Below are 16,498 nucleotides of genomic sequence, written 5' to 3'. Positions count from 1 at the left end.
CACCTTTGGATATTGGATGTAAAACTCAACCATGTTCATTTGGAGGCAACATATCTTCACTTTGCACAGGAGTAAGTAATTATCTACGGTGCAATGTAATGTAGAGTCTGATTCATTAATTTTATCCATGACAGTCATTAAATTTCTCTCATATTTTTCATGGTCTGAAAAATTAAATACTGCCCTATTTTCCAGACCCACAAGACAAAATGTCAGAAATAAAAAAGAACTAAGAAAGCCAAGAAATAGAAAAAGAGAGAATGAGTTGGAAACATTCTTAAACCTTCATATTTCCAGTGTTCAAAATGGGCGCAGTCATTGTATATATTGTTTTATATCACCAAACACAACCGAATGGTCATCACTATCCAAACTGAGAGAGGAGTATGTGGCATTTTGTGGTAAGTCATCTGTGGCAATAAAGTTAAGGGCATTTTGTCTATGAACTAGCACCTAGGCTATGCATGACCACATGACAGAAATGTCGTGGCACAACAGCATACAGTAGGCAGCTTACCACAGGCTGAAAGCATGTATTTGATGTGCCTGCCACTTCACTGTTATTGAAACCACCTGGCACGTAGCACTATGCTGAAATCACAGCTGAATAAGGTTACAATGCATGACTGCCAAGTGGTTTGTTTTGTTGGTTTATATAATTTAGCATTACAAAATATCTGACATTGAAAACTCTGAAAGGGCGTCAGACTGCTTGCTGTTCTGTCAAAGTCAACACAGGCCACTCCTTCAGTGGGATAAACGGTAGGTTCCAGTATTGCTTTGCTATAGAAAGCCTTTCCATTTCATACTGTTGTGTTTTTTTGCTAGTTAACAAACTGGAGAATATAAACCAGAATATATCATGGAACAATAGTTAATAACCCATAATAAAACTCCTAATGTGGAGCTGATAATATTCTTGGGTAGGAAGGTAATCACTGCTGTCTTAGATAAGTAAATAATTAGAGAGTCCATCAACATTTTAGAAGCAAGAATAAATCTTGTGAAACAAGCTCTTAAATTCAGCCCCATCTATTGAATGAATATTGATCTAATAATTTTTAAATCAGTTTTAATTGTTAGATAAAATCCTTCTTATCAGATCTGTAGTTATGCAGGAACAAACTGTAGGTATGAACATGGCTAACTACCTCTAGCTGATAGGCTAACTACCTCTAGCTGATAGCCTGTGGTGCTGATAAAGCACAGATAAGTTTCATTTTCAGATTTTTTCTCTAAGGAAAAGAAGATACCACTTGCTTGTCGAGTATCAACATAGTCTTGGGAAAGGTAAATAATTTGTAATGGTTTTGCTAGCAAGCTTTTCATTTATTATAAAACAGATAGAAACAAGTCAGACAAGAATTCATTCACTGAACTTTAGGCATAGTTTTTATATAGTGTTCTCTAAAATATGTAGTGACAGAATATTTTTGGCACCAGAACCATCTACCAGGGAAAAAAGAAACTTTACATGTTTCCAATTTACTGGTTCATCCAAATGTTGGAGTTGCCTGTCCAAGAAAATTGTCAGGGGATTTGTTTCCTACACTTTTGGCTTTTCCAAGAGCTGTCTGTACATCAGATGCCTCTACATAATTTACCTTGATACTCAGCACCTATGGCAGTAGAGATCTTGAAGGGATCTTATAATCCTTAAGGCAAGTGATATAGTCCAGACTGCTGTGGATAGATTCATAGATTCATAGATGTTAGGGTCGGAAGGGACCTCAATAGATCATCAAGTCCGACCCCCTGCATAAGCAGGAAAGAGTGCTGGGTCTAGATGACCCCAGCTAGATACTCGTCTAACCTCCTCTTGAAGACCCCCAGGGTAGGGGAGAGCACCACCTCCCCTGGGAGCCCGTTCCAGACCTTGGCCACTCGAACTGTGAAGAAGTTCTTCCTAATGTCCAGTCTAAATCTGCTCTCTGCTAGCTTGTGGCCATTGTTTCTTGTAACCCCCGGGGGCGCCTTGGTGAATAAATCCTCACCAATTCCCTTCTGTGCCCTCGTGATGAACTTATAGGCAGCCACAAGGTCGCCTCTCAACCTTCTCTTGCGGAGGCTGAAAAGGTCCAGGTTCTCTAGTCTCTCCTCGTAGGGCTTGGTCTGCAGGCCCTTGACCATACGAGTTGCCCTTCGCTGTACCCTCTCCAGGTTATCCGCATCCTTCTTGAAGTGTGGCACCCAGAATTGCGCGCAGTACTCACTAGCTCACTCATGAAGAATTTGTTCCTTCCATTGAAACCATGGAGAGGTTTGCATGACTCAGGTGAAGGGGAAGATTATAGAACTGAAGTTTTGGTTCTTCACCTTGTTCTTTCTACAGTATGAATTCATAACTAGGTCCTTCAGAAGTGGATAGGATAACTTAAGGCCAGATCCAGATGGATAAACAGGATTTATGTGGAATTTTGGTGCCTGTCACAAAAAAGCAATCTAAAATAACTCCATTCCAGTAGCCATAACACTATTTAGGTACCTAAATTCATTTGGCCCTACATTTTAGACTGCATTGCTTCCTAGGTACCTGAGCTTAGGTTTTCAGACATGTGCAGAAGCTTCTCCATCTGAGCAGATTGGTATCTAACTCTCACCTAAGCTTCATTGTAATCTAGAATGGATCATTGTGTAAACACTACATAAGTCCCTGGTGGAGTCCAGTCCATGAGAGTGCTCTGAGTATATCTACCTCATATCAACAGCATTAAGTGCAACACAAAGCACAACTCTACATTAGACCCTGAAGTGTTGAGGTACTGTTGCTGCCACCCACCTATTCAATAACACCCAGGTGACTGGAGTACTCACTCAGGAAGTAGGGGACCTGCTTTATAGACCTTCCTCAGTTTGAGGGAATTTAATTTAAAATTCATAAATAGTCCTGGGAGTAGGAACTGGATCCCATGCTTTTCTCCTGCTAGGAGAGTGCCCTCATGCTTTGCCTACATCAATGGTTCTCAACCTTTTTACACTTGAGGCATCCCCTCGATAGACTCAGAAACCCCTTGGACACTACCAACTTGTAGTTTTCACTCATTTTTGACTACAGAAAAATAATAGAGCAATTTTGTTGCAGTGAACCCATGAAAACCACAACAGGTCAGAATGCTTTTAACACTGCAGATTCCTGCATGAAATCTCAGGCTTATCATATAAATCATATTTGTACAGCTAACAATGCTAACATTGTCTGGCACCCCATGGCACCCTTGAAAGGATCTCAAGCATCCCAGGGTGCTATGGCGCCCTGGTTGAGAATCACTGTCCTACACAGTCACATATCATTATCCCTGCAACATTCAGTGGTAGGTGTCTAATCTCAGAAGAGGATTCAGCAGTTTGGACCTTGAGTCTGAACAGATGTGCCTAATGTGCTATCCTGAGTCAAACACCAATTTCCAAAGAGGGAAGAGATTTCAGATACATGCTGTGCTCAGCATCTGCTATTAGTAAACTTGAGGCAGGTCCCTATTCTTTGAATTGGCCTTCAGAATTGTGTAGCTCTTCCCAGTGCCTGTGTTAGAAGCTTAGGTCCATAATCTTATTTCTTTGAATCGGCCTTCTGCATTGTGATGCTTAAACTGGAGGTGCATGAAGATTTTGGATTTTGCCTTTGGATTTTAAAGACTTATTTACCACATTAGATTTCTAAAACAGATGCTGCCCCACCCACTTGCTTTACAATTATTCAGCAATTACTGAGAATAAACAGAACTATGATTCATCTTTACTCCCATTCAGAAATTGGCATACAGCTGTACCACTTTGCACTATGTTCTCATCAGATCTCTTGCATAATAAACAGGACAAAGAGGACATCAAGACTGGCTAAAATGTGCCTGTGGCACCAGTTTAGAATTTTATTGGTATTCTCCATGGGTCTTATTGCAGGATTCTGACGTTAGTAAGTACTTGGAAAAAAACCCTCCACTAAAAAGCAGTTCCTTCAGAAAGTGACTTTGGTGATCCCTTTGGTGACTCTTTCCCTTTGACTTACTATTAAATCAATGGACAGGCATGGTGCTATGAGATACAGTGCTGCAACAACTGCCATACTGTCTAAGCCCTCTGATTTTTTTGAGAATAAGTTTAATTCATCAAGGTGCTAAAAAGTGCCATCTATAAAATAAAAAGTTTGCTAAAAGTTTTATTAACAATAGGCAGGGCTGGGGTTACCACCAATTATTAAAGTTGTCTGACAATTCTTGTTCCAAAACCCTGTTTTCTATGGCTGATAACTTTGGCAAATATTAATGATTCATATGTGTCTGTTGTTTCCATTTTAATTATTTGCAGCAGTTTGAGTTACTTTCTGGCAATTTTTAGTCAGAACATCTCAGCCACTTCCAAGAATGAGTCTACTGAAAAATTAAGTGTATTGCTCATGTTAAGAAATTCCTAGGATCTCTTCTTTCCCATGAAATTGACCTGAAACCTGAAATTTGACATGGGGCTGACCTTCTACAGTCTCTTTTTGGGAACACTACCCACATTTAGCTAAGTTGTAGGCTTCTGAAAAGTAGCAGTTGATGCAGTAGAGAATCCTTTTATATTAGCTCCTGAAGTCTCTCAAGTTTCTGTCCAGCAGGATCCACACACAAGCTGAGCAGGACCCTCCCCTTAGTTGCAATGTTGAGCTGGTATAGAATGCCAATTTGGTATGGAACAGAGACTCTGCTTATTCTCTTTCATTAAAGACTCACTGGCTAGGCCTAGGCAATATAGGGAAGAGATCTGCCTGCTGAGTATTCAGAAATTACAAGAGTCACATCTGTAGGACTAGGTACATAACTTGTGACAGGGAGCATGGGGATAGGGAGACTGATGAGTGGAGGTTGCTAGGGAAGAAATGAAACTGGGAATATGAGTTGGGCGATATAATGGAAGTGGGAGCCAGATAATACTGTGAGCAGGCTGGGGAAAGAAACTGCGAATGGGAGCACTTGGGGAAAATGAGGTATAGATGGGGAACAAGTAGGTGGAGGTTGGCAGGATGATTGGGACAGAGAATTATTGGATATGAAGAAGGAAGGGGAGGCAGAGCTCAGACGTGTAGCCAGGGAGCTCCAGGCAGGAAGGGGCAGCTGTGCCAACAGCAGTGGTATAATCATTTGCTGCTACTGGCAGCTGTTTTTACACCTCCCCTTCCACCCCCAAGAAAAGTAGCACCTAGGGCTGCTGCCCCAGCCCCTCCCTTCAGTTATGCTACTGGCAGAATTTGTGAGAAACTGACTTAAGGGAGAACAAGTACTGCCTAGGCAAAGAGACAGGGGTCTGGTGAAAGGTAAGCAGGGAGATTCAACAAGGATCCTAGGAAAGGACTGGGAAACAATATGGAGGGTAGAGATCAGAGGAGGAGCTGGAAAAATTGGTTGGCTGGACAAGATGACTTAGTACAAGAGCTGGGGGCTTGGATGTGGGAAGCAGGAATGGCAGGGCAAGGCAATGAGACAGTGCCAGAAGTGTGAGGAGCTGCAGAAAGGATAGTTTTCAGTTTAAGACAGTTGAATTTACCTGGGAGAACTGGATTCCCTCTCTGTCTTGGCTACAGAGTTTCTATGTGATGTTAGTCAAATCACTTAAACCAGATTTTTCAGAGGTAGTCACCAATTGTGATTTGGTCACTTTCTGGGCATCTGACTTGAGATTCTGGTATCTACCATAATTTATTATATATAACCAACATTTTTTCCCCAAAAAAATCAGCTGCTGGAAATTGCAGTGCACATTATGTGTAAGAAATACAGTATGAGTAGCTTCTATAATTCTCACATAGTCTCACTTTAACTGGCTACTGGGCACAAGTGAGACTAAAATTGGCATGCAACTCTCAGGGCACAGAACAATAAGCAGGCTTAGCTCCTTAGCTGCTGCTACTCAGCAATTCACTATGAAGAAAGATATTTTTCTTCATTCTGGTTTCAAAAACAAGGTGTGTGTTTTAGTCCAGGGTATGTTTTATGCAAGAAAATACTGTAATTTTCAGAAGACCTGGGCAGTTACAATTGGAGCGGAGGTCAATGAGAATTGTGTTTTGAAAATATGAAGTGCCCTGTAATGCTAAAGAATCTTAAAAGTCAGGTTCTGGGCATCTCAAATTGTGGTTACTTTCAATCTCTCAGTTCTTCATCTCTATAATGGGGATAACAATACCCCACTTATTCCATGGCATGTTGTGGAATAAATATGTATGGAGCACTAGGGTAGTAAACTCAATATGACATAAACACCATGCACTTTCCATATGTTGCAACTTATGTGTCAGTACATAAACTGTTATAGGTCAGTATGTAGACAATACATGAGTCCTTACCTTACTTTAGCTGGTTCAATGCCTTGACATTCAAGTAGATCCATGTAGGAATTTTAATAAATTCATACTATTAGTTCTTTCCTCTTACTTCAAATTTTTAATCTTAAAATGTCCAATACTGCTATTATTGTTATCAGTAGCAAAATTCCCATTGACTTGCACAGGATTTGCTTACACAGCAAATGTGTAATTGTAATGCAGGTAGTCATACCCACACTAGCTTTAACCTAGCTACCATCAGTAAAAATAGTGATAAAGCTTTAGCAGCACACTTCAGCACAAGCTACATACATACCTGGGTGGGTTGCTAGCCAGTGCTGAAATCAGTGTCACTATAACTTGATTACTATTATGTGAGTTCACCAGATTAAAGCTAGTGTAATTATGCCTACTCAATATGCAGTCATACTTTTATTTGCTATGTAAACGTACCCAAAGAGGTTTAATATTTTTCATATCATTTAAGTCCCTGAGTGTGAAAACATAAATTATAAATAGTCTAATAATGCTCAATGGGATCATTTCTTGCATAACCTTATTTGCCAATGTATGTATTTACAAAATTGAAGCCAGTGGGTGAAATCCTGGCCACCCTGAAATTACTAGCACTTGTGCCATTGATTTTAAGAGACCTAGGATGTCTCTCTTAATTTGTAAGTTTGTGTTTGCTTGGGGTTTGTGATTGCTTGGGGTTTTTTTGCGGGGGGTAGTATTTGGGAGGAGGGGTGTCTACTTTTCTTAGAGTTTCAAAAGTCCTCTGGCTTTTAAAACTGTTTTACAAGATCTGTTTTGCTCACTGTAAATTTAGTTTTGGAAAACCAATTTGAAGCTACACATAAAGCCATAGGAATCTATGCTGGTGATTAAGTTTGAGAAAAACTGTCTGAGATGCCTAAGATTTCCGGCACAATTTAGTAGTATACATAACTCAATCTCATCTAGTAACACTAGGCTATAAGTATGTCAAGTCCTAAATATTAGTAAAAAAAAATTGTTTACTTAAATAGAAAATACTGATAAAATTACCTAGACTTTTACTATTAAGAACTATTAGGGGCAGGGAAAAAGAAAACAAACAGATTGATATTTTACTATAATTTCATGCACAGGAAACTGATAAATTGAACTCAGATTACAGCAAAAATATACCATACAAAAAGGAATTTTTTTAGCCGAAATTGTTATTTTAACAATGCCTCTGTTGTTAATCATTTTCCATATCTGATACTGAATTCCCTTTAGGAAATAAATAGATTTTTCATTTTAAGTTTTGATTTATTAGTGACTATGCCAAGGAAAATATACAGCGATGTGTAGAAATCAAAGTTAACTATATAGTTATAAAGATAATATTTGTTGCGCTTTCAAATGTAAGAAAAATGCATTTAATGAAATAGTTTTTTAATATAATTGTAAATGTATTTAACATTAATAGTATATTTTATCAGTCCATTTGTTGATCAAGCGAACAATGAAACTGGTTAGGCATAAAAAAATTATGAACATGTCAACACCCATCATTTATCTACAAGTGGATTTTACCAATGTAAAAACCATATAAAACAAATATAGTATAAACTTAATTCTCTGTATTACTTTCTTGCTACGTCCATTTTTGTGTACAAGTAATTTGCATTGAAATACAAGAATTTGATTTTATTTCTAGCGGATTTTTTACTAAAGTACAGGTTAACTTGAAATTTTTCTTACATAAACATAAACCAACAATGATTAAAAAAAGAAACATTTATTTACAAAATAATGATGCATACATATTACACAAATTCTATCATATCAAAGTCTATATATTTTTTACAATATTTGTAGCAACCAATTATTTGCATTGGTTTATCATAGTGCAAACTGTAATGTTGTAAAGGCAGGTTATAATGTGGACTACACCATTAATGGTTTTAAATGTTTTTGTCTTCTACATTTTGTTTAACTAGTGTTTCTAAATCTATTCAGTTTTTATTTTAAAAATGTATATTTCTTGTGAATGTTCAATATTTGTGTACCTGAGGAGAGGGCAAATTAATTATTGTACTAATTATCTAGTTCTTTATACTAGATAACCATCTTTATTTTTACTCAGCCTGCTGTGATAGCACCATTGGCATAAATTACTAATATAATAATCAAAAAAGGAATGGAAACACTGTATGTAGTGTTTGTTTTTGGATTTGTTTGTTATTGTGGAATTTGAACATATCAGTTTTGTGATTCTGCACTAAAAATTCAAGTGTTTAAGGACAATTCCAATAATGGTATTCTGATAAATCTACATGTAACCAGTATATATTTTTCTGTAAATACAATATTAAATTAAGCTGCAAAGAAATATGTTTTATAGCCTTCTTTCATTCTCTGGAGACAAGGAGTTTGCTTTTGTCTACTTGCATATGTTGAAACCTGGTTATAAATTTAGAGTCTGAATAACTGAAAACTGATTCCCTTAATATAAAAAAAAATTGCCATCCAGTGATTTTGATTGTAGCTTTTCTTTTCCACCGGTTAAAAACCAGCCATTGCGTTTATTGTCTTTTAGTTCACATTCTGTAGCTTGTCTTGTAATGAATCTGTTCTGTACAATAGCTTGTTGTACAGTATATTGAATGTAGGCTATAGTCTATTGTACATCATTTCACAGTTTCAAAAATTGCTGAGAGGACGGGACTTTTTTTGGTAGCTTCCACAATTTATAAAGTAGTGGATCTAATGAAGACCTCATGAGCACCCACAATGATCTACCACCATGGCTGGTATCTTTCCATATATTATTTGTTCTTTTCCATTGAAATAGAGCATATTTATTGGGGACATCTTGGTAGGAGTGCAGCATGGGCCTGCTGAACCTCTTGGATTTGCTTGGTGTACAAGGTGGGTGTGTGGATATTTTTGTAAAAATACAAATTCACATTCTCCAGAGCAGTAGTTGGCTTTGTATCTTTTTGGTGCAATAATCCAGTCCCATCCAAAAGCTTCAAAATCCACAGTCAGCGGGTAGCGACAACATCGGGATTCGGTGGAATGCTCGTCACAGTCAAGGCCAAAATCTCTGCGGGATCTTTTTGGTGTGTCTGAAACTCTGACCTCTAAAAACGGATTCTGTGTGGAGAAAGAAAGGAATTAAAACATTACTGCTGATTGAAGTGAGGTATGTGGATCTATTGAGACATTTGGTAAAATAGGCAATAGATCGGACACAGAAAAGTTGTTATTTTCAAATATAATTTGCATGGATTTCTAGACTGTTCTAATTCCTTGCAAAGGCTTTGTGGTAGGAAGTAGGGGAGGGGAGTTCTTTTGGTCCACCGTGATCTACACCTCTTCTAGGTCTTCCTGGCTACATTTCATCCACTTTTAGGAATTATCCCTCTTCTTCATACTGACAAATAGGATTTGCCTATCATTTCCTGCATAGTTGCTATAATTTCTGTGCCTCCGTCTTTCTGAAATAATTTTTGCATCATCCTGGGAGCTGGTAGAAGGGGCACTGGTCAAGGTTCAGGATACTGGACCAGAATTTCTCCTAATCTCCAAACGAGCTAATGAGCAAACAAAAGAAAAGCTCTCAAAATTGCAGCAGGTAGGGTCAGGATTGTTTAAACATCCTGGTTCCCCTTCTTCAGGAAGAACCCTCTGGCTGAATTGTATCCAGCTGAAGCTACTTAGGGTTTGAGAGAGACCTGATAACCAGCCAGAAGGCAACAGAAATCAAAGCAGTTGCTCTAAATGCCAGGCTGATGTACATAACTGGGGACAACAGTTGTTGGTATGGTGGTGAAAACCAATGCTGTTGCTTTATTCCTGCTTCACACCTTTTATCCTTCTGCTAGAAGGACTGAGCCTATGTATAAGTTTGGCAAGGGAAAAAGATATTATAGCTCCTGAGAGAACCATGTAGCCAGGGACATTCAGAGAGCAGCCAGAGGGGACCATCTAGGATTGTAGCACTAGGATCCCTGTAGATCCTTGAGTTCCACTGTCGAATGTTGAGAGAGGCAATAGTGATAAGGGTATCAAATGATGGTAATTATATTATGGCAGTATAAGTGGATTTAGTTCAATAAGCAGAAGCATGCTGGAAAATGCAGATGTAGGTTACATTTTGACAGTTGATATGTGCTCCTGAGCAGCAATTCCCTTTCCTTTTCAAAAGCAGTTGAAAGGCCATAAACAGTATCAAGCCACACCTCTTGTACCTAGCATACAGCTCCAAATACCTCCACTGAGCAGGGAAGGCGTTTGCAATCCTGCACCAGGAACTGAAAGAATTTGAGACTGTTTCTTTCCCACATGAATTTCTGCAGGAGGGAATGATTTGGCACACTGGTGATGGAGCCAAATTACTTTCTTTTTGGTTGTATGATTATGTTTCATGCGCAAGAGGAAGCAATGGCAAAAGTGTTTGCTGTAACGAAGTACTAGCCAACTCCAACTAAGCGAGAATATGAGAATTATTTTTCTAGCATATTTTAATTAAGCTTCCATAATATATTTCTTTTCTGTAAACTAATGGGATTACGTTACATTGCAGTGAAAATCAACAATCATAAAATAACGGTATTAAAAACAGATCTTTTAAAACAAAACTGCAGACCAGTGAAAGAGCAAAATAATATTTTTAGTGTTTTGTTTTACAGTATAAATGTAGTTACAAGCAGTGCTTTATTAATGCAGATTGCTGGAGCAGGTGCACATGATTACTGCTTTTCAAATAAAAGAAATTATTTCCTAACATTTTTAAGTGCTACACATTCAAATTCATCTTGTTCATTTAAATTTCTGACAAAAATAAATTTATTTTGTGCATGTTAAGTTTGTAAAGATTATTTAGTACTTAACTCCCATTGAAATCAGTAAGAGTTGGGCACTTAAAACATTTTGAGGATCTGCGCCTTTTTGTCTTGGGCAAGATTTTCAGAATTGAATGGCATGAAAAATACTACGTTTTCAGAACTAGATCTTTTAATAATGAAAAAAGATTGTTATAATGTTTTATAATGATTTTTATATATTTATAAAAATATTTTTATAATGAAATCCAGTATTTTCAACTCCTCTTGCACTTAGAGCAGAAATAGCTATAAATGTAGAACAATATTGTGTTACTGGTTTTTAAGCAGAACTTCCCTATTAACTCACAATGTATGGCATGATACTTTCCATCATTTTATAAAGATGTAGGTAGTTCAGTACTGATTATGAAGAAGGCTGGTTTTACACATAGAGAAAGTGAGGCATGGAGAAACTGTATGATTTTGTCAAGATCAGAGAGAACTAGTCTATAGAACTGGGAATATAGGATTTGTATTTTTACCTCCTATTCCTCTGTTTAAATGCCCAGAAGTTGCTTCCCGTTCCTGCTTGAAATATAACTTGAAATTTAACCTTTCCAACTTTTCTAAGCAATTTAGTAAAACAATAATAAAAAAGACCCTATGGGAGTCTTTAACAATAGAACTTACCAATCCATCTTCACCTGGTCCTGGAAAAGTTACAGCAAGATCACGTCCATTCTCATCAAAAGCTTTGATTTCAATGCCTAAATTGGATTCAGGTTGTTTGAGCCAATTTTGCAACACAGTCTTCACATCAATACTCTGCCAAATACCAGTGCCTGGGTTCATGTCAAGTTTCAAAGATCGAATTCCAGTATACTTTGTACCGTCTTTCATGGGTTTGATGAGTCTCAGGATCTGCACAAACACTGTTGTAGGTTTCTGGACTGGCCTCAGGTATATCCACAACTGGGCCTTTACTACTTTATTGTATTGTATTTTAGAGCTAAATTTAAAGAAGCAACATTTTGGTTTTCCTTCCATTTGCATAAGCAAATCAGCTATAAATGAATGGAGAAAATAAATTACTGAACTAGAAACAGAAAGGAACTTGCATAAGCAAATCAGAAAAAAATGTACAGCTCACATAGTATCTTAGTAAGTATATTTTAGTAAGGTATATTATCAGTGGAATATCTATTATAAAAGTGTATATAATGTATTTCATTATAAAATAAACTTAATTTTCTTGATTTTGTGGGTTTTACACTGGATAGCCTCATTTCACTCCAGGCCCCAGAAACATTGTTCTCCCATCTAAAAACATTGTACTATCGCAAGAACCCAATTATCCTTTTGTAAATAACCTCATTTTCAGCTAGATTTTGTCATTGTAGGATACATGTAGTTTCGGGTTTTACACTGTGTAAGCTGTTCACTTGAATTACTTCTGAGCATGGGCTAAAATTAAAAAATGATGAGGAATGAGAGAGAAAGAGACTGTGGAGGACCATACTCTTAGAATTGTCTGGGAATATGAGTAGTTACACTAACTGCGCAGCTGCACCAGTCAGTCTGGGGAAGAAACCCTTCCCCCCAGCCAAAAATTACCTGGGGACTGGACACAGTGTACACCCTACTCAGCCTTAGAAAGACTGTAACTACTAACACCTTTCTGCAATCAACTCTGGGAGTATTTTTACAAAAGCATACAGAACAGCAATTATATATTTGTTGGCTAGGCACTTCTGTGATCTTCTGGATGCTTCTAATATACCAAACACCATTAGTGCTTACATATCGTATAAACAGAGGCAACTGTGGACTAGCTACCATTACACCTACATTTCTCTCCCTTTTTCTGTGATAAAGCTCTTTGTTACTAAATTAGTTTGAATCTAATGAGCTTTATTTCTTTTGTTTGACCTGTTGCAGGGAAGTGATTTGCAATATAATAATCTTTAGCCTACTGTATAGGTACATAATCTACTAAACACAAACTTAGCTGTCCACGATGAAAATAAAAAAAGTATAAGATAATAAACCGAGATAGCATAGAGTTCTAACTTGTCCAGCATGGACATTTGTTTCCCCAGGGACAAATAGCAGCAGTGCACTTTGGCCCCAGGGAAAACGCTGCTGCTTGTCCCCTGGGAACATGCTCTGGTGCACGGCAGGTTACCCCAGGTGGTGTAGGGGAGGCTGGGCCAGCAACTGTGTTGGCCCCAGCACCCTTACCTGGGGGCCTCCCAGGGCTGCAGCTGCAGCAGGAAGCCTGGCTGGAAGCTGGAGCATGGCTCTGGTCATCTGGGCTCCAGGTTTGGGCAGTGCAGGCTGCTGCCACATGTGCCACCCCGCTTTTTTTCAGCATGGGTTTTTTTGACCCCGGGATCTCCTAGTATCAAAAGACCCCCCACACTGCAAGGTAGCAGCATGGGGAATGCCTGCATGTGCAGTGTGTGGTGCTGCAGGTGGGTCTGCGGCACCACATACCACATGTCCATGCTTGTCTGGACACTGCCAAAGTAGTATTTTTTTTTATTATGCCTCTTAAACGTACAGAGTGAATAGCACAATGGCAAATAAACAGATCTTGATTTTTCTTCAATAGGCAAAGATGAATTTAGTCATGGATTGATGAAAAAAAGGTATAAGTCCCTTGGAAACTGTAGGCTGAAATATAAGCACTGGTTAACCCTTACCTGAAGCATCGAGATCAAGCTACCATTACACATTCAGCTCAGTTATACAGTATCCATAAATTTAACCAAAGCTTTTTTTATTTAGTGTTAATTTTATAAATGTATACGTGTATTAGTTACAGCAGCTAACATTATTCTGTGAGGTGTGTGCACTATATATCTGTTACTGGTAACAAATCTATGCCTTATATGCCCTGTCTTCTTTTTACCTTTTGTCATCATATTCATAAGTGTTATTTTGAAAAGCAGCTGCCATAGCCAGATACTTTAGCTGATGAAGAACATAAGATACTATAGTATTAGCTGTGCAAAAGATACTTGATAGGAGTCATGGCAGATGTTTAGCACTCAAAAGATAACTAAGAATCTGCTCATTCAGTAAATGCCTTCATTCTTTCCTGACCCAACTACTGGAGTTAATAATACATAGACATATTAACATGTAACCTATAATACATATGCTTAATTTAAATATATAATTTGCAATTACTATTAAGTGCATTGTGTTAGCTTAAAAGATCAGTAAAGGAAACAAGTCTTTAACCCTGTACTTGCACTTGCTATCTTTGTATAATAGTTAAGTGGTTCTAACATTTTAGCTGACATTTTTGTCAGTTTCTTTCACTCTTTTTAAAGAGTGGTTGCCTGTGAAACCTTGCTAAGAGAAATATAGTTGCCTCCTTATTTCACTTATTTCCTTGTACTTCTCTATATTTACTGTAGGAAATGCCTGGAATACTGCAAATACTGAGGTCAGTGAACTGCAAATCTCATTTAGCTATCTAAGGCAATTGGCAAGACTTTATGGGCTATTGCTGTACATGTTATGAGGAACAGAAAAATAATACTGTAAAACAAAAGATCACAATATGGTCCTTGGATCCTGACTCAAATTCTTAAAAAAAAAAATGTTCTTCTCCCTCCCTCTTACATAGTTCAGCCAGCAGCCTGTTAGAAGAGACTGAGGAGTTCTGTTGCTCTTAAGCACTAGGACAACTGCTTGTCAGTAGAAGTGTGATATTAAAGTAGCAGGACTACTTACACTCTGTAGGCATTGTAATAATAGTTTCAGTTGTAGCATGATAATCATCATCTTCCAGAGAACCTTCACTGCTGTCATCTCTCTGGACATCATACAGATCAATCAGTTCCTGAAGTGGAGGAGCTTTGGGTAAAAGTTGTCTTATAACATCCCTGCTAATGTTAGGAGCTTGTTCAAGACGCAGTTTGCTGAGGATCTGAATTTTTATGGCTTCTATTCTGGAAGATTTTGTATTTTGCCTCCATGTACATGCATTGCATAGTCCATCTTTTTCTTCATTCTCTTTTGGCTGACTACTATCATTAAGATCCACTGGATCAAGTATAATCAGCATGAACAGGTAAATATAGCCACAGATTGGTAGCTTTTGCATGATCTTACATTCAATGCAGTCTTTTTCTTTCCTATCTTTCTTTTTTCTTCTTTTGGTATTAAAGAGATGCCTATAGGCAAGTACAAGCTGAGACAACTCGCCACACTGGTGAATCTTACATATTTCAAGGGGGCTTTTATACTCCAACTTTGATTAGATCTGTGTCGTCAAAACCAATGATTGGTTGTTTTACCAACAATGAATCTAGCTGTCAGAGGTTAAAGCCCTGTCTGTCACACGTCACTAGACAGCATCTTGTTACAGCTAAGGGTGAACTGATTTATCTGGACGCTCCATAGAGCATATCTCTTCGTGTACTGAGAGGATATATTTCCAAAAATATGGACAGCAGAATGAAAGACAGTACTATCATGCTTAAATATGTGTCAGTTCTATCTTGTCTTAATTATTAATCAATTCATTTAACTATAATTGCTAAAACTCATCAATATTTTTCCATTAAAAAATCATATTTTTTTAAAACACAAAAATTGTCGCTACATATATGGGAAAATACTAAATACATTAGGCATATATTTACAGTACCAGCTTATATGCATAAATAATTAAATAAATAAAGGTTTCTTATATATTTTTGTGTGTCTTGGGAAACAGTGGGGGGAGAGTTAAATTAAGAATTTTAAGTGATATTTGTCATTAACAACTGCTTCTGATATTCATGCTTTCCAGATATATACATGGCTTCCTGTTCAGTTATTCGTTCTGTATATAAAATTAATGTAACAGGTCCTGTTTTGCATTGTATATACTAAGCCTTAATTAAGCAAAATGTTTAATAATTTTCCATTTCTTAATACTAACATGGTTCAGCAGAATCCTCTAAAATAAATTAAATCTTGGGAGATATTTAATATAAAATATTAGATTGTGACTAGATATTGCTCTGGACATAACATTCACTCTGACTAATAGTATATCAAATTATCTTGGCTTGTTTTTTACAATACCGGTGCTTGCTACTAACAGTACTACAGTATTTAAATGTCTGTGATACATACTACGGATACATCATGGATAAATTCTTGTTCCATCTTTACATCTCTACATAAGGTTTACTAACATTATCTTTTCTGTTCAAAAGTTTTCTTAGTTATGATTTCTCAGGTGGTATCTCTCTGTTTCTGTATTGTATTTGCAGATGGTTACAATGCTGTAGTCCATACTTCAAAGACATAATCCTAGATTTTATAAAAATGTTTTTTTGTATGCCTCTATTTGCTGGCCTTGCTTCTATTTAACAAAAAGCTTAAGTGGAAG

At 37.4% G+C, this 16,498-nt stretch overlaps 1 protein-coding gene across 1 annotated transcript; it reads right to left on the bottom strand.

Moving 5' to 3' along the window:
• Window positions 1-7,690: 7,690 nt before the first annotated feature.
• On the bottom strand, window positions 7,691-15,323 carry MSTN (myostatin). Its single transcript, XM_006259918.3, has 3 exons — window positions 14,848-15,323; window positions 11,791-12,164; window positions 7,691-9,427 (listed from the first exon to the last, which is right to left on the bottom strand). The coding sequence occupies exons 1-3, from the start codon at window positions 15,218-15,220 to the stop codon at window positions 9,047-9,049; spliced, it is 1,128 nt and encodes a 375-aa protein (XP_006259980.1). The 5' UTR covers window positions 15,221-15,323; the 3' UTR covers window positions 7,691-9,046.
• Between the last annotated feature and the right edge of the window lie 1,175 nt (window positions 15,324-16,498).

The sequence above is a fragment of the Alligator mississippiensis genome, chromosome 4 (genome assembly GCF_030867095.1).
Source record: "Alligator mississippiensis isolate rAllMis1 chromosome 4, rAllMis1, whole genome shotgun sequence".
Taxonomy (NCBI): Eukaryota; Metazoa; Chordata; order Crocodylia; family Alligatoridae; genus Alligator; species Alligator mississippiensis.
This window is presented reverse-complemented; position numbering and strand designations above follow the sequence as displayed.

Excerpts from the sequence above, each read along its gene's own strand:
- MSTN (XM_006259918.3), bottom strand. The coding sequence starts at position 15,220 with ATGCAAAAGCTACCAATCTGTGGCTATATTTACCTGTTCATGCTGATT. Across the intron at positions 12,165-14,847 it reads TATTACAATGCCTACAGAGT|CTGATTTGCTTATGCAAATG; the intron begins GTAAGTAGTCCT and ends ATTCATTTATAG. Across the intron at positions 9,428-11,790 it reads GACCAGGTGAAGATGGATTG|AATCCGTTTTTAGAGGTCAG; the intron begins GTAAGTTCTATT and ends TTCTCCACACAG.